General features: G+C 49.1%; 2 protein-coding genes across 2 annotated transcripts; one reads left to right on the top strand and one right to left on the bottom strand.

Annotated features, from left to right (window-relative positions):
- The first annotated feature begins 531 nt into the window (after nucleotides 1–531).
- Nucleotides 532–12,319, top strand: SYCE3 (synaptonemal complex central element protein 3). The gene is made up of 2 exons (XM_023542315.2): nucleotides 532–802; nucleotides 12,084–12,319. Exons 1-2 carry the CDS (start codon nucleotides 631–633, stop codon nucleotides 12,239–12,241), a joined length of 330 nt encoding a protein of 109 aa, XP_023398083.2. The 5' UTR covers nucleotides 532–630; the 3' UTR covers nucleotides 12,242–12,319.
- Nucleotides 12,320–13,586: 1,267 nt separating this feature from the next.
- On the bottom strand, nucleotides 13,587–18,665 carry KLHDC7B (kelch domain containing 7B). Its single transcript, XM_064283220.1, has one exon. The coding sequence runs from the start codon at nucleotides 17,796–17,798 to the stop codon at nucleotides 13,587–13,589; it is 4,212 nt and encodes a 1,403-aa protein (XP_064139290.1). The 5' UTR covers nucleotides 17,799–18,665.
- Nucleotides 18,666–18,822: the final 157 nt, after the last annotated feature.

The following is an 18,822-nucleotide window of genomic DNA, read 5'->3' on the forward strand; positions in this document are numbered from 1 at the left end:
GCTTCACATTTGTATTTGTTGTAATAGCTGGTATTTATATGTCCACTGTGGCATTTGTCACATGGGGGTGTGTGGCTTACTCCCATCATACACTCTGCATTCCTTAAGGACAGGGATCATGTCTTTTCGTGATGTGTCAGCATGGCAGCTGCACTTAGTGGGGATGCAGTACATTTTTGCCACAGTGAATTCTACTCTGTGTCACCATTCATGGCAAAGACTTTTTCCTTTGTGACCAGTGAAAATGCCTTCCGCTTTCATTGTCCCATCCTTCAGCCGTGTTTGAAGACATGTTTGTACTCAAGAGGAAAGGTGAGGGGAGGGGCTGCTACTGTGGGCCAGTCTCTTTGCTGGGCCCTTTACACACACACACACACACACACACAGTACACACACACACAAACATACACAAGTACACACATACACAAACATACATACACATGCATATGTGCACGCATACATGTGCGCATACACCTGCATGTACATATGTACGCATGTGCAGGCATACATACACATATACGTGCACACACACATCGTCATATTAGCCCCACAGCACCCCTGTGGGGTGAGTGGTATTGTTCCAACTTTAAGGGACAGCGGAAGAATGCATTAGAGGAACCACAGCCGTGCATGGTAGCACCAGAGTTGAGACCCATGTCTGTCTCATTGAAGTTTCTTTGTGTGCACTGCCAGATGGCTGATTCTGACCCTGGGGACAGAAACTATGACAACATGTTGAAAATGCTGTCAGACCTGAATAAGGACTTGGAAAAGCTACTGGAAGAGATGGAGAAAATCTCAGGTAGGATATTTTACCAGCCAGCTGCCTTCCCCCTTCTTTCCAATAGCCCAAGCCCTCCCCACCCTTCTAAGCTCAAATCAATTGCCTTCCTGACACCCTTGCAACCCCTATGGCATGCAACTGCTCTTTCACAAAATTTGACACCGATAACAGAATGTTACCTTGGATTTTTTTCTGATAATTTTATGTGTGTTTGCACCTTATTTCTGCAACCGACTGGTATTTTCTTCAGGGCAGAAATAGTGACTCCTTTAGTAACTGGAGAAACCCTGGTGGCGCAGTGGTTAAGTGCTGCAGCTGCTAACCAAAAGATCAGCAGTTCGAATCCACAAGGTGCTCCTTGGAAACTCTATGGGGCAGTTCTACTCTGTCCTATAGGGTCACTATGAGCCGGAATCGACTTGACGGCAACGGGTTTGGTTTTTTTGGTTAGTAACTGGAACATTACCAGCCACAGCTCAAATGCTAAGCAAGTGGCCAATTACATTACTGTGACACCTGTAGACAGAATTGGAACATTTCTTACTGGGAGTCTTTTAAATAGAAAGGGTTCAGAGTAATAGTGCCAAGACTGGTTGGGTACTGAAATGGGAGGTACAGCTCAGTGGATTACAGCAGCAGTAGGCTTCAACAAATTTCTCCATTTTTGGAAAGGAATGTTAGTTTTTTACGTTACTCAACATATTTCCACTAAGTGGTAAACAGTAGTGGTAGCAATACCGTCAACATTTCTTTAATCTGTTCTTTGTGAATTCAGAGTGTGTATTAATTCTCGAAAATTGTGAGCCTGATTTTTGCTAGAGAAAATCATAATGTGAAACAAATGTTAGAAAGCATGCATACTCTGTTGTTGTTGTTGTTAGGTGCCTTCGAATCAGTTCTGACTCATAGTGACCCTTTGTACAACAGAATGAAACACTGCCCGTCCTGCACCATCCTCACAATCGTTGTTAGGCTTGAGCCCATCATTGCGGTCACTGTGTCAGTTCATCTAGTTGAGGGTCTTCCTCTTTTTTGCTGACCTCCTACCAAGCATGATGTCCTTCTTTCAGGGACTGATCCCTCCTGATAACTTGTCCATAGTATGTGAGACATAGTCTTGACATCCTTGCTTCTAAGGAGCACTTCAGTTGTACACCTTCTAAGACAGATTTGTTCGTTCTTTTGGCAGTCCGTTGTGTGTTCAATATCCTTTGCCAAAACCACAATTCAAAGGAATCAATTCTTCGGTCTTCCTTATTCATCGTCCAGCTTTCACATGCATATGAGAAGATTTAAAACACCAGAGCTTGGGTTAGGTGCACCTTAGTCTTCAAGGTGACATCTTTTCTTTTCAACACTTTAAAGAGATCTTGTGCAGCAGATTTGCCCAGGGCAATGCATCTTGATTTCTTGACTGCTGCTTCCATGGGCATTGATTGTGGATCAAAGTAAAATGAAATCCTTGATGACTTCAGTCTTTTCTCCATTTATCGTGATGTTGCTTATTGGTCCAGTTGTGAGGATTTTTGTTTTATGTTGAGGTGTAATCCATACTGAAGGCTGTGGTCTTTGATCTTCATCAGTAAGTGTTTCAAGTCTTCTTTGCTTTCAAAGTTATATAATTCCTTCAATCTAATTACACATTCTCCTGTTAACATTTATTGATTGCCTACTGTGTGCTGTGCTAGGAATATAAAGTTGAATAGAGATATTCCTTCACTAGAAGAGGTGGGTGTGAGCCTGGAACAGACATCAGCACGATTAAGTATAATTTCAATATATAAATTAAAATTAAAGTAGATTTTCAAAAGCTGATTCTTTGAAAAAATTAACAAAATTGATAAACCATTGGCCAGACAGACTAAAGAAATACAGGAAAGGAAACAAATAACCCGAATAAGAAACGAGATGGGCCACATCACAATAGACCCAACTGAAATTAAAAGAATCATATCGGATTATTACGAAAAATTGTACTCTAACAAATTTGCAAACCTAGAAGAAATGAATTCCTTGAAAAACACTACCTACCTAAACTAACACAATCAGAAGTAGAACAACTAAATACATCCATAACAAAAAAAGAGATTGAAATGGTAATCAAAAAACTCCCAACAAAAAAAGCCCTGGCCCAGACGGCTTTACTGCAGAGTTCTACCAAACTTTCAGAGAAGAGTTAACACCACTACTACTAAAGGTATTTCAAAGCATAGAAAATGACGGAATACTGCCTAACTCATTCTCTGAAGCCACCATTTCCCTGATACCAAAACCAGGTGAAGACATCACACAAAAAAAAAAAAAAGAAAATTACACACCTATATCCCTCATGAACATAGATGCAAAAATCCTCAACAAAATTCTAGCCAATAGAATTCAACAACATATCAAAAAAACAATCCACCACGACCAAGTGGAATTTATACCAGGTATGCAAGGCTGGTTTAATATTAGAAAAACCATTAATGTAATCCACCATATAAATAAAACAAAAGACAAAAACCACATGATCTTGTCAACTGATGCAGAAAAGGCATTTGACAAAGTCTAACACCCATTTATGATAAAAACTCTCAGTAAAATAGGAATTGAAGGAAAATTCCTAAACATAATAAAGGGCATCTATACAAAGCCAACAGCCAGCATCACTCTACATGGAGAGAGCCTGAAAGCATTTCTCTTGAGAACGGGAACCAGACAAGGATGCCCTTTATCATCTCTCTTATTCAACATTGTGCTAGAGGTCCTAGCCAGAGCAATTAGGCTAGACAAAGAAATAAAGGGCATCCGGATTGGCAAGGAGGTAGTAAAATTATCTGTATTTGCAGATGACATGATCTTATACACAGAAAACCCTAAGGAATCCTCCAGAAAACTACTGAAACTAATAGAAGAGTTTGGCAGAGTCTCAGGTTATAAGATAAACATACAAAAATCACTTGGATTCCTCTACATCGACAAAAAGAACATCGAAGAGGAAATCACCAAAATCAATACCATTCACGGTAGCCACCAAGAAGATAAAATACTTAGGAATAATTCTTACCAAAGATGTAAAAGACCTGTATAAAGAAAACTACAAAGTACTACTACAAGAAACTAAAAAGGACTTACTTAAGTGGAAAAACATACCTTGCTCGTGGATAGGAAGACTTAACATAGTAAAAATGTCTATTCTACCAAAAGCCATCTATACATACAATGCACTTCCGATCCAAATTCCAATGACATTTTTTAATGTGATGGAGAAACAAATCACCAACTTCATATGGAAGGGAAGGAAGCCTCGGATAAGTAAAGCACTACTGAAAAAGAAGAAGAAAGTGGGAGGCCTCACTCTACCTGATTTTAGAACCTATTATACAGCCACAGTAGTCAAAACAGCCTGGTACTGGTACAACAACAGACACATAGATCAATGGAACAGAATTGAGAACCCAGATATAAATCCATCCATATATGAGCAGCTGATATTTGACAAAGGCCCAGTGTCAGTTAATTGGGGAAAAGATAGTCTTTTTAACAAATGGTGCTGGCATAACTGGATATCGATTTGCAAAAAAATGAAACAGGATCCATACCTCACACCATGCACAAAAACTAATTCCAAGTGGATCAAAGACCTAAACATAAAGACTAAAACGATAAAGATCATGGAAGAAAAAATAGGGACAACCTTAGGAGCCCTAATACAAGGCATAAACAGAATACAAAACATTACCAAAAATGACGAAGAGAAACCAGATAACTGGGAGCTCCTAAAAATCAAACACCTATGCTCATCTAAAGACTTCACCAAAGGAGTAAAAAGACCACCTACAGACTGGGAAAGAATTTTCAGCTATGACATCTCTGACCAGCGCCTGATCTCTAAAATCTATATGATTCTGTTAAAACTCAACCACAAAAAGACAAACAACCCAATCAAAATGTGCGCAAAGGATATGAACACGCACTTCACTAAAGAAGATATTCAGGCAGCTAACAGATACATGAGAAAATGCTCTCGGTCATTAGCCATTAGAGAAATGCAAATTAAAACTATGATGAGATTCCATCTCACTCCAACAAGGCTGGCATTAATCCAAAAAACACAAAATAATCAATGTTGGAGAGGCTGTGGAGAGATTGGAACTCTTATACACTGCCGGTGGGAATGTAAAATGGTACAACCACTTTGGAAATCTATCTGGCGTTTTTTTAAAAAGTTAGAAATAGAACTACCATACAACCCAGAAATCCCACTCCTCGGGATATACCCTAGAGAAATAAGAGCCTTCACACGAGCAGATATATGCACACCCATGTTTATTGCAGCTCTGTTTACAATAGCAAAAAGCTGGAAGCAACCAAGGTGTCCATCAACGGATGAATGGGTAAGTAAATTGTGGTATATTCACACAATGGAATACTACGCATCGATAAAGAACAGTGATGAATCTGTGAAACATTTCATAACATGGAGGAACCTGGAAGGCATTATGCTGAGCGAAATCAGTCAGAGGCAAAAGGACAAATATTGTATAAGACCACTATTATAAGATCTTGAGAAACAGTATAAACTGAGAAGAACACATACTTTTGTGGTTACGAGGAGGGGAGGGAGGGAGGGAGGGAGAGGGTTTTTTACTGATTAATTAGTAGATAAGAACTGCTTTAGGTGAAGGGAAGGACAACACTCAATACATGGAAGGTCAACCCAATTGGACTGGACCAAAAGCAAAGAAGTTTCCGGGATAAAATGAATGCTTCAAAGGTCAGCAGAGCAAGGGCAGGGGTTTGGGAACCATGCTCTAAGGGGACTTCTAAGTCAACTGGCAAAATAATTCTGTTATGAAAACATTCTGCATCCCACTTTGAAATGTGGCGTCTGGGGTCTTAAAAGCTAACAAGCGGCCATCTAAGATGCATCAATTGGTCTCAACCCACCTGGAGCAAAGGAGAATGAAGAACACCAAGGTCACACGACAGCCAAGAGCCCAAGACACAGAAAGGGCCACATGAAGCAGAGACTTACATCATCCTGAAACCAGAAGAACTAGTTGGTGCCCGGCCACAATCAATGACTGCCCTAACAGGGAGCACAATAGAGAACCCCTGAGGGAGCAGGAGATCAGTGGGATGCAGACCCCAAATTCTCATAAAAATACCATACTTAATGGTCTGACTGTGACTAGAGGAATCCCAGCGGGCATGGTCCCCAAACCTTCTGTTGGCACAGGACAGGAACCATCCCGAAGACAACTCATCAGACATGAAAGGGACTGGACAGTGGGTAGGAGAGGGATGCTGAAGGAGAGTGAGCTAATTATATCAGGTGGACACTTGAGACTATGTTGGCATCTCCTGTCTGGAGGGGGGATGGGAGGATAGAGAGAGTTGGAAGCTGGCAAAATTGTCACGAAAGGAGAGACTGGAAGGGCTGACTCATTAGGGGGAGAGCAAGTGGGAGTAAGGAGTAAGATATATATAAACTTATATGTGAGAGACTGACTTGATTTGTAAACGTTCACTTGAAGCTCAATAAAAGTTAATAAAAAAAAAAAAAAGAAATGGTGCTGGCATAACTGGATATCCATCTGCAGAAAAATGAAACAAGACCCATACCTCACACCATGCACAAAAGCTAACTCAAAAAGGGTCAAAGACCTAAATATAAAATCTAAAATGTTAAAGATCATGGAAGAAAAAATAGGGACAATGTTAGGAGACCTAATATATGGCATAAACAGTATACGAAACATTACTAACAATGCACAAACACCAGAAGAGAAACTAGATAACTGGGAGCTCCTAAAAGTCAAACACCTATTATGCTCATCCAAAGACTTCACCGAAAGAGTAAAAAGATTACCTACAGACTGTGAAAAAGTTTTTAGCTTTGACATTTCCAATCAGCAGATGATCTCTAAAATCTACACGATACTACAAAAACTCAACAACAAAAAGACAGCCCAGTTAAAAAATGGGCAAAGGATATGAACAGAACTTCACTAAATAAGACATTCAAGTAGCTAACATATGCAAGAGGAAATGCTCACAATCATTAGCCATTAGAGAAATGCCAATCAAAACTACAATGAGATATCATCTGACTCCAACAACTGGCATTAATCCAAAAAACACAAAATAATAAATGTTGGTGAGGCTGTGGAGAGACTGGAACACTTATACACTGCTGGTGGGAATGTAAAATGGTACAACCACTTTGGAAATTGATTTGGCTCTTCCTTAAAAAGCTAAAAATAGAACTACTGTACGATCCAGCAGTCCCACGCCTTGGAATATATCCTAGAGAAATGAGTCTTTACATGAACAGATATGTGCACAACCATGTTTATTGCATTCCAATCGCCAGTAACTATCAATGCATCTTGATTGCATGTTCCATCAAGTTCAGACTGCAGCAGCTGATAAAAATCTTCTATTTCTTCATCTCTGGCCTTAGTGGTTAGTGCGTAAATTTGAATAATAGTCGTATTAACTGGTCTCCCTTGTAGGCATATGGATATTATCCTATCACTGACAGTGTTGTAGTTCAAAATAGATCTTGAAACGTTCTTTTTGACGATGAATGCAACACCATCCCTCTTCAAGTTGTCATTCTCAGCATAGTACACTACATAATTGTCTGATTCAAAATGGCCAATACCAATCCATTTCAGCTCACTAATGCCTAGGATATCAATGTTTATGCATTCCAAATCATTTTTGACGATTTCCAATTTTCCTAGATTCATACTTCGTACAGTCCAGATTCCAATTATTAATGGATGTTTTCAGCTGTTTCTTCTCATTTTGAGTTGCGCCACATCAGCAAATGAAGGTCCTGAAAGCTTTAGTCCATCCATGTCATTAAGGTCGACTCTAATTTGAGGAGGCAACTCTTCCCAAGTCATCTTTTGAGTGCCTTCCAACCTGGGGGGCTCATCTTCCAGCACTATATCAGACAATGTTCCACTGCTAGTAGTTGGAAAATATGGCCTTGGAGATAGAAACAATGCCGGAGATCAAATGACAGAATTTTGCAAGACCAACAACTTCTTCATTGCAAATACCTTCTTCCACCAACATAAAATGGAGACTATACACATGGACTTCGCCAAATGGAACACACAGAAATCAAATTGACTACATCTGTGGAAAGAGATGATGGAAAGCTCAATATAATCAGTCAGAAAAAGGCCAGGGGCCGACTGTGGAACAGACCATCAATTGCCCATATGCAAGTTCAAGCTGAAACTGAAGAAAATCAGAGCAAGTCCACGAGAGCCAAAATATGACCTTGAATATATCACACCTGAATTTAGAAACCATCTGAAGAATAGATTTGATGCATTGAACACTGGTGACCGAAGACCAGACAAGTTGTGAAATGACATCAAGGACATCATACGTGAAGAAAACAAGAGGTCATTGAAAAGATGGGAAAAAAAAGACCAAGATGGATGTCAGGAGACTCTGAAACTTGCTCTTGAATGTCAGGCAGCTAAAGCAAAAGGAAGAATTGATGAAGTAAAAGAATTGAACAGAAGATTTCAAAGGGCCTCTCGAGAAGACAAAGTAAAGAATTATAATGACGTGCGAAGAGCTGGAAATGGAAAACCAAAAGGGAAGAATGTGCTCGGCATTTCTCAAGCTGAAAGAACTGAAGAAAAAATTCAAGCCTAGAGTCGCAATAGTGAAGGATTCTGTGGGGAAAATATTAAATGACGCAGGAACCATCCAAAGTAGTTGGAAGGAATACATAGTCATTACACCAAAAAGAATTAGTCAATGTTCAACCATTTCAAGAGGCAGCATATGATCAGAAACCGATGGTACTGAAGGAAGAAGTCCAAGCTGCTCTGAAGGCATTGGTGAAAAACAAGGCTGTAGGAATTGATGGAATATCAATTGAGATGTTCCAGCAAACGGATGCAGCACTGGAGGTGCTCACTCGTCTATGCCAAGAAATATGGAATACAGCTTCCTGGTCAACTGACTGGAAGAGATCCATATTTATGCCTATTCCCAAGAAAGGCGATCCAACTGAATGTAGAAATTATAGAACAATATCATTAATATCACACACAAGTAAAATTTTGCTGAAGATCATTCAAAAATGGCTGCAGCAGTGTATCGACAGGGAACTGCCAGAAATTCAGGCCGGTTTCAGAAGAGACGTGGAACCAGGGATACCATTGCTGATGTCAGATGGATCCTGGCTGAAAGCAGAGAATACCAGACTATGTTGGCATCTCCTGCCTGAAGGGGAGATGAGAAGGTAGAGGGGGTTAAAAGCTGGAGAAATGGACACGTAAAGAGAGTGGAGGGAGGGAGCAGGCAGTCTCATTAGGGGGAGAGCAACTGGGAGTATGTAGCAAGGTGTTCATAAGTTTTTGTGTGAGAGACTGACTTGATTTGTAAACTTTGATTTAAAGCACAATTTTAAAAAAAGATGATATCAAAAAGATGGAAGCAACCAAGGTGCCCATTAAAGGATGAATGTTTAAATAAATTATGGTATATTCACACAATGGAATACTATCCATGGATAAAGATCAATGATGAATCTGTGAAACATGTCATAACATGGAGAAATCTGGAAGGCATTATGCTGAGTGAAATTAGTTGCAAAAGGACAAATAGTGTATGTGACCACTATTATAAGAACTCAAGAAATAGTTTAAACAGAGAAGAAAATTTTATGGGTGGCAGTGGAAGAAGAGAGAGGGTATTCACTAATTAGATAGTAGACAAGAACTATTCTAGGTGAAGGGAAAGTCAACACACAATACAGAAAAGGTCAGCACAACTCGACTAAACCAAAAGCAAAGGAGTTTCCTGAATACAGCCGAACACTTCAAAGGCCAGCAGAGCAGGGGCGGGGGTTTGGGGACCATGGTTTCAGGGGACATCTAGGTCAATTGGCATAATAAAATCTATTAAGAAAACATTCTCACTTTGGTGAGTGGTGTCTGGGGTCTTAAACACTAGCAAGCGGCCATCTCAGATGCATCAATTGGTTTCAACTCACCTGGACCAAAGGAGAATGAAGAACACCAAAGACAAGGTAATTATGAGCCCAAGAGACAGAAAGACCCACATAAATCAAAGACTACATCAGCCTGCGACCAGAAGAACTAGATAGTTCCCGGCTACAACCGATTACTCCCTCGACAGGGAACACACCAGAGAATCCCTGATGGAGCAGGAGAACAGTGGGATGCAGACCTCAAATTCTCATAAAAAAAGACCAGACTTAATGGTCTGACTGAGACCAGAAGGACACTGGAGGTCATGTTAGCCTCTTAGCCGAGGACTGGAACCATTCCCAAAGCTAACTCTTCAGATAGGGATTGGACTGCACTATAAGATAGAAAATGACACTGGTGATGAGTGACCTTCTTGGGTCAAGTAGACACATTAGACTATGTAGGCAGCTCCTGTCTGGAGGGGAGATGAGAAGGCAGAGGGGGACAGACACTGGCTGGATGCACATGGGAATACAGGGTGGAGAGAAGGAATGTGTTGTCTCATTAGGAGGACAGCAACTAGGAGTACATAGCAAGGCGTATATAAATTTTTGTATGAGAGGTTGACTTGATTTGTAAACTTTCACTTAAAGCACAATTAAAAAAAAAGTGCACACTTGCCCTCAGACCCCGTGCTAGCACAGAGCCACTGCCCTCAGGAAATTCATGAAGGAACAGGCAGGTGAGTAAACAGGCCAAAGCTGTGGTGAGTGCCAGGGGGCACACTTGGTGGGGACAGCCAAAAGATATCTGGCGGCCATAGCAGAAACCTCCCACAAGGAGGTACCTCTGACCTGGGCCTTCTCGAAAGCACAGAGGCGGCCATATAGAGGTGGGTGGGTGACCAGTCACTGAACATGCGGTCACATGAAACTTGGAACTTTGCAGGACTATGAGTGGTAACCTATCTGAGCGTGATCAAACTTGCCTAAGCATGGTCAACCCACCTGAGTGTGGTTGGACCTGCCTGAGACTTACCTCAGCATGGTCAGACCTACTTGAGCATGGTCAGCCTTCCTGAGCATGGTCAGATCTACCTGAGCATAGTCAGACCTACTTGAGCATGGTCAGACCTACCTGAACGTGGTCAGGCTGCCTGAGCATGGTCAGACCTAGCTGAGCATGGTCAGACCTAGCTGAGCATGGTCAGACCTAGCTGAGCATGATCAGACCTACCTGAATGTGGTCAGGCTGCCTGAGCATGGTCAGCCTTCTGGAGCATCGTCAGACCTACCTGAGCATGGTCAGACCCACCTGAGCATGGTCATACCTACCTCAGCATGGTCAACCTGCCTGAGCAGGGTCAGACCTATCTGAGCATGGTCAGACCTACGTCAGTATGGTCAGATCTATCTAAGCATGTTCAACCTATCTTAGCATAGTCAACCTGCCTGAGCATGGTCAGATGTACCTGAGCATGGTCAGACCTACCTGAGCATGGTCAACTGCCTGAGTGTAGTCAGACCTACCTGAACATGGTGAGACCTACCTGAGCATGGTCATACCTACCTCAGCATGGTCAACCTGCCTGAGCAGGGTCAGACCTATCTGAGCATGGTCAGACCTACGTCAGTATGGTCAGATCTATCTAAGCATGTTCAACCTATCTGAGCATAGTCAACCTGCCTGAGCATGGTCAGATGTACCTGAGCATGGTCAGACCTACCTGAGCATGGTCAAACCTACGTGAGCATGGTCAAACCTACCTGAGCATGGTCAACCTACCTGAGCATGCTCAAACCTACCTGAACATGCTTAAACCTACCTGAGCATGCTAAAACCTACCTGAGCATGGTCAAACCTACCTGAGCATGGTCAACCTACCTGAGCATGGTCAGATCTGTCTGAATTGGGTCATACCTGCCTGAGCAGGGTCAGACATACCTGAGACTTACCTGAGCATGGCCAGACCTGCCTGAGCATGTGCTTGGGTGGCTGTATGATTCCCTGGGATCCCCTGCAACCACTGGTTGTGAACTGAGAGTTAGTCAGGGTCTGTGGTTTTCTCTACTTTTCCTACATTTCATATTGGACTGGCCTCCAGCCTCTTGGCACTGCGGGCTGACATTTCCGCAGTTGAGGCGTGTGGCTTAGGAAGTTTCCCCACTGCACTATGTAGGGGGCCATGTTTGCAGGGTTTTATGAGCCCTCTGACATGCAACCTACCAACTCCCTCTCCTTGGTGTCTTGTGTACCCACCCTTAAAGAGGGATATGGGGTCTTTGTGGGCCCACTGGGTATCCAGTGCCCTGCGGCTCTGACCAGACCCGTCGGTGTCACAGTGCAGGCAACCTGGATGGCCTACGACATGGTGGTGATACGCACCAACCCCACGCTGGCCGATTCCATGCGGCGGCTAGAGGATGCCTTCCTCAACTGCAAGGAGGAGATGGAGAAGAACTGGCAGGAGCTGCTCAATGAGACCAAGCAGAAGCAGTAGGGCCTGCCTACCCTGCCGCCTGGCCACGGAGAGGGGCAGTGACCCGCGCACACGGCTCTGCGTCCGGCACCCTTCTCAATAAAGTTATTTTCAAGCACAAGCTGAGAAACACCTTCATCCCTGCGCCGTGTCTGCCTGCCATGTAGCAAACGTCGTGTGCAAAGCATGAAAAGTGTAAGAGGCAGACGCTGTCAGTGATTCACTCATTTATTTCATGCCCATGGTGCTACGCAGAGGGTAAAAAGCAAAAGAAGGCCCAGACCACAACAAGCCAGGCAGAGGCTGAGGCAGTGCAGTGCTCAGTGGAGATTTATCCACCTTGCTGAGAGTGCACAGAGCAGATTATGCTCACATTCTCCACAGCTGCCCTGATGATGGAGACCAGGACCCCGCTTCACAGGAGTGGAAGGAGAAGTTGGGTGTCCAAGTCCACATAACTGACAGGTGCAGAACTAGGACTAAACCAGCCTTCGTGACTCTCCAACACAACTTTATCGCAAGGCCTGGTTTAGCGGGGGTGGATGGTGGGGATGTAGGGTGGGGAGAGAGCCCCCTGGAGGTGTGGTCAGGGCTGGGAGACCAAGCAGAGGCAGAGAGGACAAGGGTCCATGGCGCCAGTCAGATGGGAGAGCTGCAGGGTGGACCCCAGCTGGTCTCCACCAGGGCTCGAAGGGCAGAAAGCTGGAGAAGGAGGTTGCTCCCCAGGATATCCTGGCCCGAGGTTCTCCCTTCCCCATCACCTTCATGGATCTTTGCTACCTGGAGCCCTGGGGATAGAATGGTCCAGCCAGTGCCCTTCCTTGGCTCAGCACTGACCTTTGGGGCCTCATTGGTCATAGGCTGCTGGTGTCCAGGGGCCTATTGACAGGTTGCATCATGGGTGTGGCACAGATAAGTCCTGGACCCGGGAGCCCAGAGGAGAACTCTGCCTTGAGGAGGGGACATTTGAGCAGAGTAGGAGTTTTTAACCAGGTAGAGGCTTGGGGCAGGTTATGTTCCTGGCATTACAGCAACAGGAACAATGTCATAAGGACGCTAACATCAGAGGGACTGCAGGGAGGGGGAAACAAGGCAGAGGGTGCCTGGTCAGCTCACAGAGGACAGGGCCTGGGCTCCCCCGCAAGCGGGGCTGTTCTCAGTACAAGGGAGGGAAGGGGTGGGGGCCGGAATCTCCAGAAACCATGGGAAATCTCTGAAGCACAAGGTTTATTAGAACAGGACATGAGCAGAAAGTTCTAGATCCCTGCCCTGTCCCAGAGCCCTGCGTCTGGCAGATCCACCCCAATGCAGGGTTTCCTTTAAGGCCCCGGAGCCCAGCTGCTGCACCCGCGTCCTCCAGAGGGGCTCAGAGCGCGGTCTGCAGCGGGGCCGCAGGGGGCAGGGTCAGGACAAACGGGCAGAGAACGCCCTTACTCCCCCCCGGACAGGGCTGCAGTTCCTGGGCCTGGAACTGAGCGGTAGCATCAGAGACAGTGAAGGTGGCGGTGACCTGGTGGTTTAGGCAGTAGATGGTGTTCCCCAGCACAGTGCAGCGCAGGGGCACTGGGTCCGGCAGGGGCAGGGAGGCAGCACGGCTCCAGGAGCCGGTCACGGTGTTGTAGCGCATCACCGCAGCGCCCACGCCCCGGAGGAGGTCAAAGCGGTAGAGGAAGCCGCCCAGCGCCACTATGTCGCTGCAGCGCCGGTGGCTGGCACTGTAGGGACACTCATCCCATGCGTCCTTGGCGGGGCTGTACCTGAGCAAGCGGTAGAACAGGTGGCCCCCTGTGACATAGATGTCCCCACGGCAGGCCACAGCCTCGTGTGCCACAGGGAAGGTGCCTGCAGGGAGGGGCGCGCGAGAGGTCCAGGAGTCCGTGCGGGGGTCGTAGCGCTCCATGCTGTAGAGGCACTCACCCCCGATGGCGTAGAGCAGCCCATCCAGGGCCACCAGCTTGAGCTGGGCTCGGGCCTGCCGCATGGGCTGCACCTGAGTCCAGATGTCGGTCAGAGGGTTGTAGCAAAAGACCTCATTGGAGCAGATGGCCTTGGCCCCTGAGCCGCGGATGCCTCCCGCCAGGAACAGGTAGTTGTGCATCGTACAGAGGCCGCAGCCCCGGAGAGGGGCCTCCGCGGGAACTTGGGTCAGGGGCCGCCAGGTGTTCTCTTGAAGGTTGAACACGTGCAGATGCGCGGGAGGCAGGGGCACAGACCCGGCCGTAGAAGCCTCCTCGCCTTTCGGGGCGCCAGAGAGCCCAGGGCGGGTCAGCTGGTAGAGACTGGGCAGCATGAGGACCCCGAGGACAGCCTGGCCACGGCCAGTCCGAAGGCTCAAAATGCGCTCACGGTCTGCTCCGCTCAGCTGCCGGTACAGGTGGGGGTCCCCAAGCACGTGCAGCAGGTTGTCGCTCATCACGGCGTAGGTGTCCTGGGCCAGGCCGTGCGCGCCGTGCTGCTGGGCGAAGGCCAGCACCTCGAGGCAGCTGCCCAAGTCCAGCCGCCGCCGCAGCGCTGCCACCATGGCCGGCAGCGCCGGGGGCTGGGTGCTAGGCTTCCGTGGCACTTCGGCCACGCCCCAACCCCCGGGTCTCTGCAGAAAAACCATGAGTTTGCGGGCCTCCTCCTGCTTCTCCTTGAGGGTTCCCCCGCGGCCCGCAGGCCCGGCCTCCTGCCCCTGCACAGCTTCCTGGCGCTGCCCAGGGGCAGCTGGGCGGATCACAAGCCCAGAGCTCTCTGTCACCTCAGATAGGCTGTGCTTCCTGGTCCGAGGGGTTGGCAGGGGATCTGTGGCGCAGGGCAGCATTGAGCCATGGCTTTTCTCCTCAACTCCAGTTCCTCCTGGACTCAGCGTTCGACCTGGGGCGGGAGCCCTGTCGATCTGGGAGCCTCTCGGCTGCAGCTGGAATGGGTCTTCAGCCAGATGCCTGATTACTGCCCCTGCAGCCTGCCCCACTGGAGGCCTGCCCTTTTCCCCCATGCTGGAGACTGAGCCTTCAGAAGGACCTGATACACTGTTCCTGGAGTCTGCAAGGTCATTGGGATCTGCCCTTGAGGCTCCCTCTTGGGGCCTCTCTTGCCTGGGAAAGGGGTGACTTTTAAGAACCATTGCGACGAGGTTTCCCCAGCTGCCTGAGACCTGCTCCTCCAGACAGTCCCTGGAGAGAGCCATCCTGGGCTCCTGAGAAGCCGGAGTCCGCACAGAACTGGTTGGGGTTGGGGCTGGAATTGGAGTTGGGACTAGGATTGGGACTGGGACTGGAGTTAGGGTTGGGGCTGGAGTTGGAGTGAGGGCCGGGGTTGGGGCTGGGGCTGGAGTTGGAGTGAGGGCCGGGGTTGGGGCTGGGGCTAGAGTTGGGGTCAGGGCTAGGGTTGGAATGGGGGCTGGAGTTGTGATTGGAGCTGGGGTTGAAGTTGGGGCTGGGGTAGGGGCTAGAGTTGTGGTCAACGCTGGGGTTGGAGGTGGGGTTGAAGTTGGGACTGGGGTAGGGGCTAGAGTTGTGGTCAACGCTGGGGTTGGAGGTGGGGTTGAAGTTGGGGCTGGGGTAGGGGCTAGGGTTGTGGTCATGGCTGGGGTTGGAGGTGGGGTTGAAGTTGGGGCTGGGGTAGGGGCTAGGGTTGTGGTCATGGCTGGGGTTGGAGGTGGGGTTGAAGTTGGGGCTGGGGTAGGGGCTAGGGTTGTGGTCATGGCTGGGGTTGGAGGTCGGGTTGAAGTTGGGGCTTGGGTAGGGGCTAGAGTTGTCACGGCTGGGGTTGGAGGTGGGGTTGAAGTTGGGGCTGGGGTAAGGGCTAGGGTTGTGGTCAGGGCTGGAGTTGGAGGTGGGGTTGAAGTTGGGGCTGGGGTTGGGGCTAGGGTTGTGGTCAGGGCTGGAGTTGGAGGTGGGGTTGAAGTTGGGGCTGGGGCTGGGACTAGAGTTGGGGGTGGGGCTGCTCTGAAATGTTCATTCTCAAAAGGACCCTGACTAACTTCGGAGGGAGCCACTTCTGAAGAAGGAGAGGAGGTTGGAAGAGTGGAGGCTACATGTGGGCAACCCCCAAGGGGATGAGCTGCAGGCAAGGACGTAGAGGGGGGTTGCTCAGAAGGCGCGCCTGTGGGTGGGGTGGCCAGGGGACTTGGGGAGGGACTGCAGCTCGGTATACTTCTTGAGAGGCCTGGGGTTGGCTTCTCTCTGTCCAGGAGCTGCCTGGGCTCCGGATCAGCAGCCTGGCTGCCAGTTGCCTGCCCACAGCTCTGCTCCCCCTCAACCTGCCAGGAACCTCTCCCTTCTCCAAGGCTGTGGCCCCCTTGCTTTTCTGTCCTGCTCAACCCTGGGCTCAAGAAGGAGTGGGCATCTCTGGAGCCACCCACCCCAGTCTTGGCCATGTTGCAGGCCTCTGGGGTCTCCCACCCTTGGGACGAATGTGGGCATCCCCCACGTGGCCCACCTGGTAATGATGGGTCCATGGAGCCCGGACCCTGGCTGAAGCTTCTGGTGATCAGGACCTCCCTCCTTGCCCAAGGCCAGCCTTCCTCGGGGGCACTACCTGGGCCCCCTAGAGTGTCTCCATTCCCACTAGTCATGGCCCCTGAGCCCAGAGCCAGGATTTGGACTGGTTGGGGGCTGCTCTTCCTGTGACCCTTCTCTGAGACATCGGCCAGGGGCCCAGCCTGCATGTTGTGTGACACAGGCCTCTCCTGGGGGACAGATCCCTGAGGGGAAGGGGAAGGCTGGGAAACTGCCAGGAGCCTGCAGGCAGGGGTGTCCACAGCAGCAGTGGCCACAGTGGCGTCTACAGCATCCCACACACTCACCACAGCACCCAGCCTCAGCGGGTCCAGCCTGGGCAAGCGGCAGGGTCTGTCTCTTGAGCAGGTGTCTGCTGGCTGCCGCCGGCTGCCCCAGCCTCTGCCCCGTGGATGAGGCAGCCCCATCTTTGGCTGCCAGGCGCTGGTGTCCTGTTCAGCTGCATGACCAGGGGTCTGGTGTGCTGGCTCCTTCGGACAGATTGCCCCTGCCCCCTCCTCTGCTTCTCTGCCAGGATCCCGAGGTGTGAAATGGATCAGGATGGAGCTGGCCGTCCCCCCTGCTTTGCTCCTTCCCAGGGGGGCAGTGCCTGGCCTGAGAGGCTGCCTTTCTGTGCCTTGAGCGGCTTCTGAGGTGTTGTTGCCATGCTTCTGTCCACGGGCTGTGCTGCTGACCACCTTTCCAGGCATCTGGGGTGTAGGCCCTACTGTGGCACCCAGGCCTTCCCTGCCGGAGAGCTCCTGGCCCTGGGCCTCTGTGGCAACAGGACTCCCCTGGTAGCATCCGGGAGGGCCTGACTTCCCCTGTTGTGGTCCCTCGACTCCACCACTGACCTTGATCTTTGGGTGCAGGGCTGACCCGGATCCTCTCGCCTGAGGAGGCTGGGGGTGGGAGGTTGCAGACTCTGGTCCCATCATCTCCTGGTCCTGCCCGGAGCCGAACCAGTGCAAGGCCAGCGCTGTGGCAGCCACCACAGCCAGCGCCAGCAGGGTCAGCACCACATTGTCCCAGTCCTCGTCCCCATCCATGTCCCAGCCCCAGCGATGGGCGTCTGGCTCAGAGGCACCCTGGGTCATGATGCTGGATGCAGACCCCAAGGGGGAGCCTAATTGGCCAGTTGCCTGGGCTGCTGTCTTGCAGTTGGTCCCGCGTTGCCCCCTCTGTGAGCTGCCTGCAGTGAGGGTGGATTGTGGAATCCAGGTGTCACTCTGCCTGGCCTTGGAGGGGTGGCTCTTGTGCTTGTGTGGGTGGGGGTTTGTTGGCAGAGCCAATTGACGGTGTCGGCAGGCCAGTCTGCACAGGCAGCAGAAGGTAGGGGCCTCTCCTGGTTCCTCGCCCAGCTCCTACTCCCTCTCCTTTTCTGTCAGTCCCCAGTGGCAGGTGGTGTGTTCCGGATCCCTATGCCAGCATCCCAGCAAGCTGCCCTAGCCCCAGGACCCTCATGCCCCTAGCTCACCCCTCCTCAGTGTCCCCCCTCTGAGCTGGGCTGGCTGCAGGGAGCTCTGCAGGGAAGGGTTACCATGGGAAGATGCTATCTCAGCTCCAGCAATGTGATGCAGCCCCGATGAAATTACCAGAAACCTGAGCGGCTTATTCCACTTGGGGGTGGGGGGAAGGTGGGGCCGGCAGGCAAGCACTTCACAGGCTGGACCCTGCAGGGCGTGGTGTCCTAACTAGGAGAACTCATCAAAGGTGAACAGAGGTGACGACAGCCTCGTCTTCCAAGATCAAGTGTGGGCATGAAGCCAGCGGCCCTGGCCCACCCCGCCTTGGCAGCCTAGGACTTCCTACCCTAAGCTCAGCAGAGATGAAAGGGGGTTTTCAAAAAGACTTTCTAAGTCTCCAGGAGAGAGAAAAACAAAATGATGAACACCCAAAAGTTTTCTTTTTGGGGGGGCCAGTCTTATTGTCACCCACCTGGCCCCCCAGAGCCTCCTGGACCCTCCCCTCCATTCCCTCCAGGACCTTTTGACCTCCCAGGTGCTGCCTCACTGACAGCCCAAGCCCAGCCTGCTTCTGCTCCTTCACAGTGCCAGCACGCTTGGAGCCCCCTGGTACCCATGTCCCGGACCTTGCCAGGCTGGCTCCTGGGCCACATCT

This window comes from Loxodonta africana, chromosome 4 (genome assembly GCF_030014295.1).
Source record: "Loxodonta africana isolate mLoxAfr1 chromosome 4, mLoxAfr1.hap2, whole genome shotgun sequence".
Taxonomy (NCBI): domain Eukaryota; kingdom Metazoa; phylum Chordata; class Mammalia; order Proboscidea; family Elephantidae; genus Loxodonta; species Loxodonta africana.

Excerpts from the sequence above, each read along its gene's own strand:
- SYCE3 (XM_023542315.2), top strand. The coding sequence starts at position 631 with ATGGTAGCACCAGAGTTGAGACCCATGTCTGTCTCATTGAAGTTTCTT. Across the intron at positions 803-12,083 it reads AGAGATGGAGAAAATCTCAG|TGCAGGCAACCTGGATGGCC; the intron begins GTAGGATATTTT and ends TCGGTGTCACAG.
- KLHDC7B (XM_064283220.1), bottom strand. The coding sequence starts at position 17,798 with ATGACCCAGGGTGCCTCTGAGCCAGACGCCCATCGCTGGGGCTGGGAC.